Source organism: Rhinatrema bivittatum, chromosome 10 (assembly GCF_901001135.1).
Source record: "Rhinatrema bivittatum chromosome 10, aRhiBiv1.1, whole genome shotgun sequence".
Lineage (NCBI taxonomy): Eukaryota > Metazoa > Chordata > Amphibia > Gymnophiona > Rhinatrematidae > Rhinatrema > Rhinatrema bivittatum.
The window spans coordinates 109,824,962-109,843,914 of record NC_042624.1 but is presented as its reverse complement, the minus strand read 5'-3'; the positions used below and the strand labels follow the sequence as shown (position 1 = coordinate 109,843,914).

At 47.2% G+C, this 18,953-nt stretch overlaps 1 protein-coding gene across 3 annotated transcripts in view; it reads left to right on the top strand.

The window, feature by feature from the left end:
• The window catches only part of SCP2 (sterol carrier protein 2), a 72,494-nt gene extending 53,999 nt beyond the window's left edge, over positions 1–18,495 (top strand). The window contains exons 13-16 of one of the 3 annotated variants that reach the window (XM_029617791.1): positions 3,070–3,169; positions 5,330–5,459; positions 14,284–14,363; positions 17,661–18,495. In XM_029617791.1, the coding sequence (XP_029473651.1) occupies positions 3,070–3,169; positions 5,330–5,459; positions 14,284–14,363; positions 17,661–17,756 (406 nt within the window). In that variant the 3' untranslated portion in view covers positions 17,757–18,495. Of the gene's footprint in view, positions 1–3,069; positions 3,170–5,329; positions 5,460–14,283; positions 14,364–17,660 lie in introns of those variants that run through there. The other 2 variants (XR_003858907.1, XR_003858906.1) reach the window with 2 other exon arrangements.
• Positions 18,496–18,953: the final 458 nt, after the last annotated feature.

Below are 18,953 nucleotides of genomic sequence, written 5' to 3'. Positions count from 1 at the left end.
TTTCCAGCTTCTCTCCTTCTGCATGGGCCAGCAGGAGGGGGCAGCCCCAGGCTCCACAGTGTCATCCTGGGCCCTGCAGGTGGTGGCGGCCCCGGGATGTCTCCCTGGGTCCTGCTAATAGTGCTGAATTTTAGGTAACCTGGGAAATGTTCAGCCTAGAAGTCAAGGGATGCTTGGATTAAAGCGTTACATGTGCGGTTTCCCTTGTAAATCTGGACTCTGATTCTCTCCCTGGACTCCAGCTGAGATGAGCTTAAGGACCCCTCTGCAGCATGCAGAAGCAGTAAGGCTCACAGCACACGGGTGTGGCACACTACTAGGTCCCTGGTTTTCTCTGGCATGTTAGGGCAAATTCTGTTTGAAGGATTCCAATCTGTGGCAGTACAGTTCCTTGAGCTGGCATAGTTTATATCACATGATATGCAGGGGGGGAAAAAAAGCTTTTGGTTTTTATTGAAAACCCTTTTTATTTTTAAACTTGGAATAGTTTGTAACTTTCTTCTAGAGAAGGTGGCCTTGTAAGATCATGTGTGTCACCCCCCCCCCTCCCCTACTGTTCAACCAAAATCATTCAGAATTCTACCACAGATAAAGCACCCTGTGACACCACATTGTTCACACTGTTCTTGTGCACTCAACCCCCTGCACACTTAGAATACTTTCATCTTTTTATTTTCTATAGGGAAACGGGCTGGTTCAGCTTGGTTGAAATCTCTGAGGTCAGAGTGCATAGTGATGTCACTGAGCACTTTTAAAGTTGCCCTGCTATTGGCTAGTGCCTGTGGTCACCAGCTGACTCTTGCCTGGTTTCCTGTAAGGAAGATGCATCATTATTGTTTAATGATGTATTTATGATACAGAAATTCACATAAACACTGTCATAACCATGTGTAAATTCCTGTGCCAGAAAAGCAGAAGTAAAAATGAATTTAAAAAAAAATATATATATATCCCCTTGAGTCTCCTAGCTTTGATTTACACAGGGACTAAGGAGAGAGAATGGGAAAGTTTTTTGGAGGAGTTGGAAGACTCTGGGGGAGTGGAAAGAGGTAGGAGATGGGAAGACCAGAATAAAATAAGGAATTAAAAGCTGGGGAAAGGAAAAAAGCAAGGAAAAAAGGGTCAAATTCATCCAAGCACAAACAAGGAGACGTGAATGCTTTAGGAGGCCCTAGCTTCCTCTTCATTGCGTGGAGATTATATTTCATAATTGACCTTATTTACAGTGTGTCCATGCATATAATAAGTATATATGTATGTATACACCGAGAAACTCTGCTGCTTTAAATACCAAAAGGTTAGCAAACTGATACGTAACTTTTCAGTCCTGTTCTCCTATAAATAAAAGGCAGTGTATGTGGGTGCTGTGCCTGTTTTACTGCAGTGGACCACGCATATGCTCCTTGCAGTCTGGAGAAACAGCATCTTGGGGGACTGGAGCAGAGTGAATGGCAGCAGAGCAGGGCTAGTCTGCCTCCAGAGGCTGTCTCTGCCCCTCACTTGAGACAGACCTTTCTATTAATCTTGTCTAATACTGTGCTCACGTTTGTCTCTCTGGGGAAATTGAGGGCTGCAGTACCAGCAAAGGCCACAAAGGGTCAATATGTACTTTTTCCAATAACTGACAGATTTTGGCTTGTCTTGAACATGCGTGCAGTGCCACATGTATTGTCGGGCCATGGGGAACGCACGCAGAGTCAGGCTTCAGCTTTGGGCTACGTTGTATGGCACCAAAATGGGTCACATTGGACACAGGAGCACTAATGATATACAGCGGGGAGTATGAATGATGGCAAGGCAGGCCCCATAGACTGTATCAGGCCTGGCAGCAGTATGGAGCTTACTGTGGTGATGGCAACAGTGAGGGTCACTGTACTGGGCATATTGTACTCGGAGACCATAGCCCTCGAGCTTCAGGAGTGACAGAGGCCTTTGGAGGTGCATAGGCTGTGAGTGCTGGACAGCAGGAGGCAGCATAAGATGGGCTGAAAGGGAGGATGGGCAGTAGTTGGAGGGACTGTGAGAGAGGGGGGGATGTTAGGGTTTGGCTGGGGGAGTGGTGAGTGAGAGAAGGAGGAGTTTTTTTGATGGAATCACCTTGGAGGGGTGGGGGACGTTTGAGAGGGGATCAACTCAGTTGTATGTGTGCCTGTGAAAGAGAGAGGGAGAGATAACCGAGTACACCAGTGACAGTGGTTGGAAGGAAAAGAGAAAGTACTATGGATAGGAAGGGGAGCAGAGCTGGAGGTGAGGGAGAGGGACACCTCCCTTCTCTGCAGACATGTGTCAATGCCTTCTCCCCACCCTTTGCACCCAGCTAGGTGTCTCATCTCCTTACCTCCTTACATAGACAGGGCACTTGGTTAGAGAGTCTTTCTCCCCATGTCTTCCTCTCCCTGCAGCCGCCAGTCGCTGGCTTCTTACAGCCATTGCTGCTACCACCAGTTCTCCTACCACTTGAACATTACCTGCATCCATGCTCACAGCCATTCACTTGGTGCTGTGCAACTCTGAGTCAGTAAATAGAGAAGAGGGTTAGGCAGACAGCATGGGTGCAGGAGCTTGTGGCAAAAGTTGATGAGTGTTGATTCTGTGGCCAACATAGCAGAATCTCAGCAAACCGGAGGTCCTGATTATAAACAGCAATTGCACATAATCCCCAATTTAAATGTCTTGTATTGTCTTCAGACATGAGTACCATTTATCCAAGTAAGCTGAATGCCTTTCAAAATTCCCAGGAAAACTGTCCCGGTGTCCTTCACAGCATTTACTGAAGGAAAAGACTGGGATAGCAGGAATCTGCTACCCTGAGGAACTTCAGCTGGGATAGATTAAAAGAGCTCGTTGAGTGGTGACCAGAACCAAAAGGGACTTTGATGGCGCGTTTTGAGAGGGGTAGGAAAGATGTGCATTTGGATAAACCTTCCAAGAGAACGGTTACCTTGCTAGAAATACTGGGGTCTTGTTTGTGCCTCCGTACTGATTCGTTTTTCTTTTTTCCTATTGGTAGAGCTACAAGGACAGATCTAAGCTAAGGTCACATTTCTGCTTTTTCCTCTCTTGCTGTAGGACCCCTCGCATTGATGCTGTTCCCACCCATGCATCGACAGACACCACGAACTTCAAGGTTCACCTCGTCTTCAAGGAGATTGAGAAGAAGCTGGCAGAGGTAGAATGCTCGGGTTTTACTTATGTAAACGTTAAATCTGTGCATGGAAGGTGATTCTATAGGACACACTAGTTCTAGACTGTTGCAGACCCCCCAGCAGCAGTGGCTTCCTAGATAAACAGCCAGATCCACTCTTCAGCCTTGGGTTCCTTCTTTCTGCAGCAGGAGGGGCAGCCGGCTTTTGGAGCAGATTATTGGCCTAATGTTATCGTGTCCATGGGGCTGTGTGCACGTCCAGAGGGGAGTGTACTATAAAAACTGCGATGCATCCAGGGGGTTGAATGGCAGGATATTACCTGAATGGCATCTTTTTCTAATACAGCTGCTGTTTTCAGCATCACCATGGGCTACACAGGAAAAATAAAATATCACGAGTTTAAAGTCAACAATAAGAGGGCAGGTTTTATGAATTGAGTTCCTCTGCACTCGGGCAGGCCCAATCCCCATAGATGGGGTTTTGCACTCCTACCAGCAGATGAATATGGAGTAAAGTTGACTCATGTCACTGACATATAATCCTGCTCCAACAACAGCCCGCCAGTATTCTCTTGCTCTGTCAGATGCGTGTGTTAAAGTGGAGAGAGAAAAGACCACCATAGTCACCATGACAGTCTGGGTGGAGCAGACAAGCTTTAGATTAACACACAGGATTTTACCAGATTATATTTTGACCAGATTCTTAAAGTAATCGGCTTAGTACCACATCTAGTGGAGGTAAACATCTTGTTTTTCAGTCAAGTCATGTCCAAGATGGCTGCAAGGAGATCTCAAAGATGCATACTTGTTCTGTTGAAGAAAGTAGTCAAAAACATCTCTGCTTTTCAGTTCTAGGACATTTCCAGTACAACTAGCAATTGTTGCGAGAAGTTTTCTGATTATTGCAGCAGCCTGGGAAGAGAAATCCCAGGAATAGCCTGTTTGGGTGATGGGTAATATCCGAGCAGACTCGGAAGGAGTGTCAATGCAAAGAAAGGCAGCAGTGGTTCTGTAAGTCTAACAGTATCCTGGCTGGATCGTAGATTGGAAGTTTTATAAATTTGGATCAAAAGGAAGATTACAATCCAGAAATTGAACTTATCCCAGAAAATCACAATACTTCTAGGATGATGGGTAAAGCCATGCAGTCTGAAACGAGAGTTGTTCTGAACTTGCTACAAGAGGTAGTCGTACACACAGGCCACAAGTATGAGGCGTTGGGGGGGAACTTTATGCCCGCGGTCTGAAAGAAGCCAAACAGTCTCTCAGCTCGTTGGAAAGGAGAGCAATTTTTCAAATCCTTGTCTGCTTTCCAAACTTATCTTCACAAATAAGTAAAACCAATGTGCTTGGCTTACATCAACACGCAGGAAGGAATAAGCTGCGAGGCTTTCAGAAGCCGGGAGCGTGTTGCTGTGGGAGTCTCATTTCTTGAAGGTCTTGAGTCTCTAAATTGGAGAAGCAGGGTTTTCTTAGCCACTCTAAAAGTGTGTGTTTTCTGGATTGGGGGAGAAGTATGCACCTGTAATTTGAATGTTCAATTCTACATGCATTGCTTCTCCCCCACACAAATATTGGGCAAAGTGCATGGGTGCTGTCATATCCATGCACTGCTAGGCATGCTTCAGACAGGTGGTTTAGGGGACATGACCCCTAGGTGAACGAGCCTCTGTGGAAGGTAGCTTTTGGGAGATGAGTAGTTACCCTCACCCCAGCACTTAAGGTGGGGAACTACTTGAGGGGCTCTAACTGTTCAGAGTGAAGCATCCAAAAAAAAAAGATTTTGTACTTGCCTGATTGGTTTTCTTGGAGTTCCTCCAGGATGGTGCAGACTTCCTACCTAGGAGAAATAATAATAATTAAAACCAGTATGAGCTAATCCAGATCAGTTGAAGGAAAACAGAAAATATTCATTTATTTTTTCACTTATTACATGGATTTTTCATTATCTGGGGGTTCTGCAGTGCTGCTGTGCAGAATGGAAAGGCTGAGGAGCGGCTGCAGGTTCATCCTGTCTCCTGCTGGCCCAGAGCCTGGGAAGGTGGGCTTTTTTTTTTTTAAAGAAGCCTTAACTTTATCAAGTAGGAACACTGTTCCTTTCCACATGTCTTCCGCAGGCAGTGAGAACCAAGCTAAGCCAGCCTGCAGAGCGTCTGACGCTGTTTAATGCTGCTTACCTTTCAGGAGGGAGAAGACTTCGTCAAGAAGATCGGAGGCATCTTTGCCTTCAAGGTGAAGGAGGGGCCTGATGGGAAAGAAGCACTGTGGGTGGTGGACGTGAAGAACGGCAAAGGCTCCGTGGTCTTGAATTCAGGTGGGTTCAGTCATTTGTTCCAGGCTGGGCGAGGAGGAGCATTAGTGGTTGTGTGTGCGCTTTTGGGAGGGAGAAACAATCTCCAGTCTGGGCATTCGGTGCCGTGGCCTGCCCTCCCCTGTCCCAGCAGACGGAGACCTGGGATATAACCAGCTTTAGGGGACATTTTGCAGAGTTTGCTTCAGAGGGTGCAGCTGGGGGTTCTGCTCCAGAAGCGGCATCGGATGTTTGAAAGACTTTAGATCAAAGTATGTTTGGGTCAGGTGTTGAGACAGAGAACAGCAGCTGAATGACGCTTTCTCCATCTGGGAAAGGTTTGTATTGGCTTCTCCCCACTAAAACCCTTCCAAAATAATGCGGGCTGAGAGAGAAGGGGCAGAATTGTGTGTTTGTTGTGGAGAGGGAGTTTGGGGGGGGGCTTGAGGTAATAAGTTAAGATTGGGAGGGTATATTCTGTTTTGTTTTGTTTTTTATTTTCTGTTAATTTATTCAAATTTTTACAAAGAATACCCTCTTTGCACATAAAGAAAATAGGAATAGCCAAAACGTTAAGCTTATTCTTTAAAGAAAATTTCTCTTTTTGTTTTAGTTCCCTGAGAGTTCAGGTGTCGGCCATGAGTTGCTTGCAGGGCAAGATTAATGGAACAACTCTGGCTGCACATCCAGATGTGGTGCATTTGCACCCCCCTCCCCCTATTCTTAAGGTGTGTCCTTCCTGGAGCCTTGGTTCTTAAGTGCATATGTAAAGCACCGTTTGAGCCTCTTAAGAGAGCCACCATAAAAGATATGACTTTGAAGGTGGTTTTCTTGGTGACAGTTTATTCAGCCAAAAGGGTGTCTGAACTTCAAACTCTGTCATGTAGGGTATTTTTGCGTATTTTGGATTCCAGAATCTCCCTGAGGATGGTTCTGTCTTTCCTGCCAAAGGTAGTCTCAGCGTTTCACTTAGCTCAGTCAGTGGAGCTTCCGGCCTTTACAAATCTAGAGATTAATACACCTCATGCAAAAGAATTAAAACATTTGGAGGTCAGAAGGGCTTTGTTGTGGTATCTAGAGGTCACTAATGGTTTCAGATTGTCGGATCACTTTTTTGTGCTATGGAGTGGTGCAAAAAAAGGGTCAAACGGTGTCAAAGACCAAGATAGCGCATTGGTTGAAGGAGGCTATTGGATCCGCATATATCTGTCATGGCCGACCCATCCCAGAGGGATTAAGGGCTCATTCTACCCATTCGCAGGCAGCCTCCTGGGCAGAGTGCCAACTGCTTTTGCCACAAGAGACTTGCAGGGTGGCTACATGGAAGTCTTTACATACCTTTGCCAGACACTACCAGTTTGGATGTCCAGGCCCCGGACGTTGGCAGTTTTGGTGTAAGTGTTGTTGGAGCAGGACTCTCACAGTCCCACCTCTGTTAGGGAAGTTTTGGTACATCCCAGGAGTCTGGACTGATCCGGGTACGTACAGGGAAAGGAAACTTGGTTCTTACCTGCTAATTTTCATTTCTGTGGTACCACAGATCAGTCCAGAGTCCTGGCCAGTGGTGGAGAGGAGTTTGAGAGTCCACACGATCTGTCTACTTTAATAATTCTGAAGAATGACACAGGTTTCCCATTAGTGTTCTAAAACTTATGAATTTCCTTGTCCTCTGCTCGTTCCGGGGGATATAGTAGAGTTAATTGGTTGAAAGGTTTTTGTTAAATATTTTATGCTTGGGTACTGATTAATACTGAGGAGATCCAGATGGCACACAGGGTTAAGAGGCGGTGCCTACAAAGCTTTTCTCTGTCGCCATCTGCTGGAAGGGAGATAAAACCCAGGAGTCTGGACTGATCTGTGGTACTAACGGAACAAAAATTAGCAGGTATGAAACTAATTTTCCTTTATCGTCTTGGGCATGTCCTGTCTGTTTTGATTTTGATGTTTTACCTTTTTGTAATTTTAGGGTGCGTTTTGTGATGTGCTTGGCATAGTTATTAGTCCTGGGGGAATTCCTCATTGCACAGGTGCAGAATTCTGCATCTGTCCCACAGAATTAGGTGCAGGGACCAGGAGACCGCAGCAGCAGTGAGCAGGAAGAGAGGCAGGAATAGCATCTTCTCTCAGCTGAAAGCAAAACAGGAGCAGCAGCCTGGCCTACACCAACCAGGAAAAAGCTGGGAGAGTGGGCTTGGGTCAATGCAGACCAGAAGAAGTGAGCCTGCACTGTCGGCCTGGGCTTGCACAGCCCAAGGAAAGGAGGAAGCATTGGGGGGGTCCGGTGAAGCCTGAATAAGAAAGGTAGACAGAGAGAAGGGATGACAGAGAAAGCTAGGAAGTCTTGCTGGGCTGAGGGGAGAACAGAGGGGGGAGGGGCAGAGAGAAAAGTGGAGATCTTGCTGGAGAGAGCTGAGGGAGGGGAGGTGAAACCTAGGTGGGAAAGAGTTCAGGACAATGCTGGGGATGGGGGGGGGGGGGGAGAGAGCATGGAGAAAGAGGCAGAGTGAGCTGAGTCTTCCTCTGAGGTGGGGGGAGGAGTTTGAGCAGTGTGCGACAGTGAAAGAAAAGGGGAGAGGGTCAGCCCTGGGGGGGGGGGGGAGGAGCGAATGTAGTGGGGGAGCAGAGATGGTGAAGGGGTTCAGGCCATAAGGGGAGGGATAGCTGGGGAGGGCAAGAGCAATCTGAGGGGGCCAGGACTTATAACATTCTGCATTTTTGAGAAATAACTTCTTTCTAAATTGCTTTATAAATGAATTAGTATTTGATGATGGGCCTCATTTACTAAGCATTTTTCCTTAAAGACAGAATGGGAATAAAGTCTTAGTAATCGAGCCCAAAGCTTGCGGAATTTTAAAGTATTGGGCCCAGAATTTGTAACTTTTAGGTGCAGAATTCCCCCAGGAACAAGTTATGATAAAACAGCTTAAGAAATGGAATGAGAGAAGAATAAAATAAAGAGAAAATACACTGGTTTTCTTTTCCTCTGAAATTGGAGGGCCTCATGGACCTATTTCTCAATTCTCCCAACAGCAGGGCTGTTGGGAGAGTGGTTTGTTTGTTGTGTCCTTGGAATTGGAGATCGGTAAACCGGTTGGAGATTAATCTTTTTTAGATTCCCAGAGCCTCACCCAACTTTGATACAGAAAAGTCCAAGCGAGCCCTTTTGCACTCTTCACAGAGTTGGCCTTCAGCCCAGGCCCTCCTAATCACACGTGTGAGATTAGCCAAGTCTTTCACAGTCAGGAATTAGTCGGATCTTCGTGTGAGGCTGGCAGAAACGTGACAGTGAATAATTAAAAGGAAAGATGCGGAGGGGGAATTGGCAGCACTTGCGTGTTTTTGTAATATCTCCAGGAATTGGGTCTGCAAACTGCAGAACCTCAGCGTAAATGACTGTGATGTATGTTCTGCCCCTAAAATGGAAATATAAACTAACTGAAGGAGGTGGGGAATTTGGTTTTTCCTTACTGACCTGGCACTCTGTTAACAGATGGTGTTTACAAGTTTCTTGTGTGTAGCATTGCTAGGTCTCCTGATGCACTTTTTACATCTGTCTGTCCTCTCTCCCCCTGCTTCAGCAGGAAGCTTGCATGCATCCAGACATTTTTTTTTTTTTCTTCCTTCTCTGTCTGACTACTGGCCAAAAACAGGAGTGCCCTTTTGCGGCTGACACAGCAAGCTTCAGCTTATTTCACTACGGCTCTTACACAACACCTGAAGAGCAATTTTTATTTTTTAATTTTTCTAACCTTTCTCTTAGCACCCAGAAGATGGAGCCAGGTCTCTCACTCTGCAGTGCAAGACACTATTCAGGGGGCCATCAGCTCTGTTTAATAAACAGAAAAGGGCCGGCCACAGCTGACAGTCACCCTTTCCTAATATCCAAGAATGTGAGAGAGACATACATTCGTAATCAATTGTTACATTGCTATTTTAAATCAGTTTACAGTAATGCTTATGAGATTTCTAAAGGACTTTAGAAATCTCATAAGTTTTACTGAAAAAATGTTAAACAGCTCAACAAACATGTAACATACGACAAAACCTCAACATACCTAAGAAATACTAACAGGTGCTTTCCTAGCTTGAAGCCAGATGGACTCAGGGCCAATGGGTTGTGCTCCCCTGCCAGCAGATGGAGACTGAGTCAGATGTCACAGCTGACGTCACATTAGATACGCCCCTGCAGTGACCTCAGCCCTTCAGTATCTCTCTGTCTCCAGCAGACGTAGGCATGCTTTCTCTGTGGGGATCGCTGTACCTCTTGGAAGAAGAAATTCTACTTTTAAATTGGAGAAAAGATTGAGCCCTTCTGTCCTGTGATGATACCTGAAAGTCCCTCCCCCGATTGAGAATTCCTGAGGTGATTTCTGAGATCCCGCGGAGTTGTGCCTTGGTCCAGGAGCCGGTTCTTGACGTGGACTTTGCTGCTGAAGTAGCTGAAAGGCAGCAGGTGCAGGAAGCAGAGCGCGGCAGTGACTGCCAAAGCCCTCTTCCCCTCCGCAGCCAGAGACAGTCTCTGTACTCAGCCTGTAAGCGCTAAGCCCAGGTAAGTGTTTTGTTTTTCTTTTTTAAAGGGGGAAGATGGTTTACCTTCAGAAAGAGATTTTGGTTAGACTTCCTCTGGTCTCCTTGCTCAGCTCGCCGTAAGGACGTCGTTCCTGATCCCATTGGGGTAAAGGGAAGTGGGCTTACAAACGTGTTGAGCGGCCCCAGTGGGCTATGCCCGGCTTTAAGCTTGGTTGGCACACTGCAGGGTAGGCCACGGCGGTGCCATCTTGTGTGTGTCTTTGTGTGTCTTGTATTGCCTGCCATAGGACGTCGGTATATGCAGTGTGTTGGCTTTGTGCACGCGCCGCACACATAACGTGCGCATACAGTAAAGTAAGCACAGGATACAGGAAAAGCCAGGCGCACGGGCTGTACATGCACCTCGCTGCGCCCCACCTAGGTGCTCAAAATTTGTGCGCATAAAATGTTTTAAGTGCGAGCCGATCGAATGCACGGTTACCATCGCCAATGGCGCTGGCAGCCAAGGAACATAAGCACCTTGCTCTCTGCGCTGCTTGTCATATTAGGGCTTCCCAGCCTGTCCTGGATTCCAACTTGTGACAGCACTGTGAGGAAGCCCAAGGGGATTTGGCTCCCTGGACTTTGCTGAGCCCAGCTTCTCCCATGCAAATGATGCTTTGGCAGCCTTAACTGGAAGTACTCAGGATCTGAGTAACCCCTTGGCTGGGTTTTCCAGGGGAGAGGGAAATTCAGCTGAGCCCACCCCAGTCCCCCCCGGGCTAGGCATGGACCTGGCAGCCTTTTCTTGGGTGGAATTTTTCCAGGGACTACAGGCCTTTGTTTAGGTGCAGTCTACTTCCTCGCTTGCCCCCTGTCCATCAGCCATCCCCCTCTCCCTCTCCCATTCCTGTTGGCAGACCTTGAGGCTTGCCCTGCCTGACCAAGGGTCTCCTTAGTGGAGACTCTGATGGCACAGACGAAGAGCAAGATCCCTTGGAAGAAGGGGAAATTCCCCTGGGATTAGAACCGTATCGACCCACGTTACGGTTCTTTCATAGAGATGAATTGCCAGCCTAGGTTTCCCAGACCCTGAAGATGCTGGGAGTTCCGGGAGTGGATTCTATGACGGAACCAAAGAAGAACCCCATTCTGATTTCCTTGCACAAAGCCTCTTGCTACTTCCCAGTACTGGAAGCCATCCAGGAGTTGATTGACCTGGGATGCCCCAGAAACAAGTTTTAATGGGGGCCTAGCGTTAGAAGCTCTCTACTCGCTGGATCCAGCAGTGAGAGAATGTTTGCATTTCCCTAAAGTGGATGCACTGGTCTGCGCTGTCTCTAAGCAAAGAACTATCCCAGTGGCAGGAGAAGCGGCCTTAAAGGATGTGCACGATAGACTGTTGGCGTCTAACCTTAAACAAGCCTTTGACACAGTAACCATGACCTTACAGATTGCTTCTTGTTGTGCCCTGGTAGCGCATTCGTGTCTGCTTCTCTCTCAGGAGGTGGATGACTCGGATTTGAACCCGCTGCCACCTTTTTAGCAGACATGAGCTCAGATTTAGTCCGTACTTCAGCCAAAGGAGTGGCCTCAGTGGTAGCAGCCAGAAGACAAGTAGCCGACGCTACCTCCACGGCCAACCTTACAAAGATGGCTTTTAAAGGATCACTCCTATTTGAAAACGAATTGGAAAAACTGGCCAGTAAATGTGGTGAATCTCCAGTCCCCCGGCTACCGTAAGATAGTCTCAGAGTTTCATTTGAATTGGTCAGTTTCTTTGCCTTCCCTAGTTAAGCACAGGGATGCAGAGGAATACCGCCTCCTCCGTCCTTTGAATGGCGGTAGACATTTGGTGAGGTATCTGGACGTTTCGGAACAGATTCGAAAGACAGACTGCCTGTTTGTTCTTCACGGTGGAAGGAAGCAGGGCGAATTAGCTTCGCGGACTACCATAGCTCGCTGGATTAAGGAAGTGGTCACGGGAGCCTAGGTGGAGGCAGGAAAGCCATTACCCTTCTCAGGTTAAAGCTCATTCCACTAGGGCTCAGACGGTCTCATGGGCAGAAGTTAGACTGCTGTCACCCGTCTACGTCTGCCCAGCGGTGACCTGTTCCTCCTTGCACACCTTCCCCAGGTTGTATCGCCTGCACGTACAGGCCCGAGAAGACCTAGCCGCCTGCGCCGACCGAGAGTAGCATCTTTCTACACTAAGGAAAATGAAATTATCAGGTAAATAATTTCTCCATTACAGTACAAAATCAATCAGTCAGACATTCAACACACATCAGTGTAATACATTTTGTACACCAAAATATTTTGCAAGCAATTATATCCCCAAACATGGCTTGACAATTACATCTGTCACCTAGGAACCTTAATCATTCCCCACTATGTGTGGGATCAGTGTTAGATGTGTGTCATTTTGTATGAAGATCAAACTCTGATTTCAAATCCTATCTCAGCTGTAGACTTCTCCCAGTTAAATTGATATGAAGACCATGCCTTGATAAAGGGTTAAAATTCCACACTGGTTGTATTGAATATGATGCCCCAAGCAAAGGATCCCTGTTTCACCCTCCACAGGCTACTTCTCCATCCAAATGCTGAAAAATAAATAGATAGGAATGCTAATCCTCAACAAGTAACGAAGCTCAAATCAAAACGTCAAGAAAATCACCACTTTTTATATACGATGGGATAATGGATTTATCTCCCACCAGTTGGATATATTATGTCTATTTACCAATCCATACAAACTCATTTTATAAGATTTCTAGAGTCTTGCTGATATGTTTTGGGCATTGTTGTAAATTGATTTAAAATAATTATTACTCCTAGGTGAATTCTGCGCAAATAAAATGTAAAATCCTGCAAACTTTATATTGGTCAAAATAACACAATTTACATGACTGTTTGTTTTGTTTTTTTTAAATAAATTACATTTTAAATTAATACAGAAAAAATTATTAAAGATGCAGAATTTCCCTAGAAATTCAGTGTCCCTTCCACTCCCTCTCCCTACTCCCCTGGCTCCTTTGTCCTCTCAGGCCCCAACTCCTCCACCTGCCAGTATCTCTCCCCTCACCCCCTTCCACTCTAACTCCCAGAGTTTGAGCCCCTCACACAGGCTCCCTCGCACACACCAATCCCCTCCTGCATACACACCCACACAAGCTCCCTTTCTCTCATGCTTACACAGGCTACCTATGTCTTTCTCATGTACCCCTTCACACAGGCGCTTTCTCACACACACACAATCCCTTCACAGGGGCTAGCACCCTCGCATACACGCGATCCCTTTTTTCATACACACCAGCTCCCAATCTCTCACACACACAATCTCCTCATCCAGGCTCCCTCGCACACACCAATCCCCTCCTGCATACACACCCACACAAGCTCCCTTTCTCTCATGCACCCCTTCACACACACACAATCCCTTCCCACGGGCTAGCACCCTCGCATACACGCGATCCCCTTTTTTCATACACACCAGCTCCCAATCTCTCACACACACAATCTCCTCATATAGGCTCCCTCTCTCTGGCACCACATTCAAGTACAGGATGAAAAAAGAAGATAGATGCCTGATGTCTTATGAAATCCTTTATTGAAGCGGAGACACAAAATTTGCCCGACTCAGGCCGAGTTTCGCCGTTTGAAAACGGCTGCCTCAGGGGCTTATATTCTCTCAAATTCACAATTGGGATAACTGTATACGAAAGGTCACATTGAAAACTATGCGACCAACTGCATTATCTGGTCTCATGGGCGCGTTCACGGTGAATTCTCCGCTTGAAAAGTCAAACAATCTCCTCATATAGGCTCCCTCTCTCTGGCACCACATTCAAGTACTCCTTCCTCCCGTGGTGGCCTTCCTCTTCGCCACGAACGATGCATGTTCCGTTCATGGGGAGGCAGGGCCTTCCTCCTTACCACGAATGGCGCACTGGGACCTTCCTCTTCACCGCAAACAGCAATTCTGCACAGGAGGGGGGAATTCTGCGCTCTACGACACCATGTCAGCACCTTTCAACCAAAGGTTGTTCTACTTTAAGTGGAGAGCTGCTTTAGTTTATAAATGACACACCTCAAATGTTCTTACGCTTTCTGCTTTCTTGTCACTATAAAGGTTGCAGAGGGTATGGGTGGGTTGAGGGAATAGTGAACGTTTTGGGGTTTTTGGGTTTTTTTTCCTTTTTAAATAAGTTGCCTGCTGGTGCCACGTTCTCTGACTGAGTTTAGCTCACAGCCTGCACTCTACTCTCAGGAGAGGCTGGAGCATCCCTCCCATTTGGCAGATGCTAACTCCTTTTTCCTCTGCTCTGTCTTGCAGATAAGAAGGCGGATTGCACGATCACAATGGCAGATGACGACCTCTTGGCTCTAATGACGGGCAAAATAAACCCCCAGACGGTAGGTAGGAGAGAGGCAGTGTCGCACTGTGGCTTTTGAGAACTGTCCCATTCCTCCCCTTCCTCGCCATTGCCAACTCCAATCACGAGACTGATTCATGTCCGAGAGAAGTTTGCGTTCATATGTCAGCATTTCTTGAGTAGACCAACTCGGGCTGTGCATTTGAGATTCAGCAAAGAGAAAGCGCTGCGTGCAGAAAATGCATTAAATAGTGAACTTGCACGAAAAGCTGCTAAAGTGTCGAGGCTGGATTTTGCAGATAATTATTAAAAAAAAACAAAAAAAACCCCTGCCATTTATGCACAGTGTGTGTTTCACTTCCTGATTTTCTTCTCATGCGAAAGCTGTTTGGCCTGTTTGAAATAGGCTGACACTCTTGGTTCAGCTCCCAGTGGCCAGATGTGCACATCCTTCCAAGCTAAGCAGTCTCAGCAGTACAGGCCTGGAGTCGTTCCCTCCCTCAAGCACAGGGGTGGCCACCAACGGGCCAGGATTTTAGGATATCCACACTGAATATGCATCAGGCCCGAGAGCATGCACTGCCTCCATTGTATGCAGATCTCTCTCATGCATATTCATCGTGGATATCCTGAAAACCAGGCCTGTCTGTGACTCTCAAGCACTGTAGTTGGCCACCCCTGCTCCAGCACTTTGAAGTGGGGGGGACAGACAGGGTGCTCATTGGAAAAATTATAAAGGTGTTTCTTTGAAGTAGCAAAATAAGCAGATTATTTTTGCATTGTGTATGGGCGAGCTAGTCTTGGATTTAATTTGCATACTTCTAGCCAACCTGTCCATGAGCCAACCTGTCCATGAGAGACTGAAAGCAGTGTACAAATTAACATGAAAAAAATACACTTTACTATTTTAAACACGGTATATATTGTCTATTTCAGTTGACACCTGAAAACCTAATAGACCTTATCCTAGAGTGTAGACATTGAAGAAATGTTTCAAAAAAATTTTAATGCAAATAAAATATCGACCGAGGCACTTTGATGTTTTTCTCAGAAAGTGGAGTGACTCAGGCCTGAGTCCGGTGGTTCTGAATGGCAACAGTCCGACCTGTTTCAGAATATCACGTTTGCCCTGATGAAGCATTTTTGCAAAACATTGGCCATGTTGGGCTACACTAGTACGCAGTGACTGAGACTGTTGACCATTGTAGACATTTTATTTGCATTTAAACATTTTTTGAAACATTTCTAAAATAAGGTGAATGATTGATACGTGCGGGTGCTCTGTATTCAGTTATCAGATACACCGCCAGGCTTGCTGACCCCTTATCTATTTTTATTTTTTATTCCTATGGTTGTTTTTGTCAAGGCTATCCTTCTTTCTATAATTATTTGTGTTCCCCCTTTGATTTCTTGTTCTAAAATTTGTGGGGTAACTGTTGACTCTTCTTTCTTTGGTTGTATCCCAATCATGATACAATCTTAGTCTGAGATGTATTGGGATAAAATTAATTTAACTGGAAGTTCTCATAAGCTGCCAATAACGTCTGGGTTACCTCTACTGCAGTAACCCTGCCCCTCGATAGGGCAGGTTTTCAGTGAGCCCAGGTCCCTCCGCACATTAGAACAGGAAGGAAAGGTGCATAGACCCTCCTCATCCCTGAAATTAGGTCCTGTAACTGCTGAGCACAATGTGCAGCACCCTCGGGGGCCGCGAAGAGCCAGAATTGCCCTGCCAGCACAGGGAGGAAGTGTAAAAGGGTGTTCCTGTACATACCCGGATCAGTCCAGACAGTGGGTTTGAGCCTCCTTTCCAGCAGGTGGAGACAGACTAAAACTTGAAGGATGCCCTATATCAGGACAGAGCCTATCCTCTAACCCTCCAGTATTCGTCTGTCTCCAGCAGACAGGCTAGTCAGCCTTTCTATCTGTCTTTTGCTAGGCTCAAGCAAGTATTTCTTTCTTTTCTTCAGCCGCGGCTCTGCTATGTCCCGGCAGGCAGCCTGCCTTTCTTGTGGGCTGCCCTCTTCGCATTTTTCACGGCAGGTTCTCTGCACTGCTTGCCTGCCGGGTAGGGAAGGTCCCTCCTCGGCATGACAAGCAAATTTAGCCCGGGGCTCCACTCCTCCCGGCATGGCCAGGCCTTTCCCAGGTCGGCAGAGCCCGGGAACGGTGGCCATATTAGATTTTTCGTCTGGGCCGATTTCAGTGCTCCCTGGGGCTGGGGGGCCGGATTTTTTTTATTTAACCCCCGATTTGGCCCCTGCGGGTCCCCAGGATGGGGGTCCTGACCCCTGCTCGTCCCCACCGTCAAATCCAGGGTCCCTTTTTCAGCGGATTTCGTCCTCCTCATGCACAAATCTTATTTAGCTAGCTTGCATGAGGACGAGAGCCCCGCCCCCTTGTCCCCCTCCCGCCAAAAATCCCTCGCTCAGCGCCATTGACCGCCGGACCGGCTGCAGAGCCCCAGGAACCAGTTTGGGTGCGGATGGTCCCGGGGGGTGGCCCCCGGGTCCTTGGACCCTGCCACTTCCTCGGATTCGGCAGATGGCCCCCCCCCCCCCAGAGGGGGATAACCCCAGAGCCCTTCGCCTTTTTCGTAAGGAGGAATTGGAGCCCCTCCTGCCCTTTGATCACTGTTGAAGTTGCTCTAGGAATGACAACGGTTCAGGATCCGACCATAAGCCTTTAAGAAAGGACCTACCGCACTGCTCAGCACTTCATGAGTTAAATCTGAGAACACGTGCTTTACAAATACAGGCCACCACCCTCCAGTACAGTTTCACATGTCTGTTTATGGGCCAGGAAGGAGGGTTTTCTTCTGACATTTTTAACTGGAAAAGGGATTGTGTGTCTGCTGGGAAAACGGTGAAATTTGGGCCATTGGGAAGCTGTTTCCGTGGCCTTTGGTGCAGGCTGCAGAGGTGATGTGGGTGCCCAGTATGCTGGCAGCTTTCACCTTACCGACAATATTACCTTGAGCTATGCTGCACCATCAGCCATTGCTTTCAGCCATAGCAGCTGTTTGACTGGGGGCTAGTGAAGAACATCTCTAGAGAGATGCGGTAACGAGAGACAAAAAAACCCCTGCTTTCTGCTCCCCAGAATGACCTTAAAGGAAATCTTGCTTATGTCTTTTTTAATGGGTTTGGTATATAGAAAAGAAGAAACCAACCTGAGGAGCAGTGTGGTGGTGGTGGTGGTGGAGATCTCAGAGCCCCGTCTGTTACCTGGGATCGGTGCAGAATACTCGCCAGCCGGAGGGAGGAGATCTCAAGGCTGACGATGCTGAGTAGGAAAGGAATGCTGACCTGTTCTACTTTTTTTGTTTCTTTTGCAGGCATTTTTCCAGGGTAAACTGAAGATTAATGGGAACATGGGCCTAGCTATGAAGTTACAGAACCTACAGCTGCAGCCAGGCAAAGCCAAGCTGTGAACAAGCCCCTTTCAGCAGGGGCCTGGCCTTGGGGCCTGGGCCTCATGGTGGTTTCTTAGAACATGGGACTGTTCCTTCCTTCCCTCAGCCCTCTGTAAGCAGGGAGCGTTGTAGCATTGCCTTACTGCCCTTCCTAAAAATCTCCCCATGTGTACTTCCCAGAATGTTAACAATAGTTACTAATTTTTGGCTAATTTGAGGCATACCCATAATGGTTGAAACCTGAATCCTAAATAAAAGAAAAGTTTGAACTTTGCTCTGGAAGAAATATTTCAGGAAGAGGTGGAAGTGCTGATGAAAAGCCATTTAACTGTACTAACAGCTTTGCAATACCAGTAACTTGGGAACTTACTTGCTGTATTGATTTGATTTATTGCTGAAAGGATTTGGTGGGGGAGCTTACTATCCACGTCTCTTTAAGGAAAGAGTAGGTTTTGTGGCCGGTTTCCTCAGTTCTTTGTTCATTTCTGATAAAGTCCATCCCCCATCCCTCTTTCAGGGAGGAAGAGGTGCAGATAAGACCTTGTCATAGCTGGGCATGAGTTTCCAAGAAATGGATCAGTTTCTTTCCAAATGGTATCACTTACTTAATAAGCTAATCCCTAACCCTTCAGAGCAGCCTAAAATGACAACCTGGCTATTTTACCACTGCTGCTTGTGTTAGACGGTTTTCCAAAGGACCTGTAAACTCTTTTCTGATTGTCGTTCGTTTGAGAATTAAACTCCTCCACCTCTCTCACCTTTGACAGACCTCTGTTTTGCTGGGCTGGCTCGAGAGCCTCTTACCTGCTCTAGGAGCTGCGAGGAAAATCATCATTTTGATAAATGGGAGAGGGCGTCCTGCAGGAGTCATTAAATGGAGGGGAAAAATCGAGTAAAAGAGCAGTGGGCAAAGCTGAAGGGGGCGAGAGTGGAAGGGCAGCCGGCCGCTGCAGCACTGGACGTGGGCCGCGATTGCACACGGCTCCGTAACCCCTGAGGCAACTTCCGTTTTCCTAACCCTTTGCCAGCCCCTTCTCCTGGGTGCCCACTGCCGAGGAGGCGCTAGGGCCACTCAACTTCCCCTAGCGCCTCCTCCTTGCTTCAGCAATCCATTTGCATATTGCAGTGCCTGCCCCCAAGAGCGGGGCGAGAAGAAAGCGGGCACTCAGTCATGAGCATCCGTTCTCCGGGTGCCGATATTGCATTGGCCTGAAA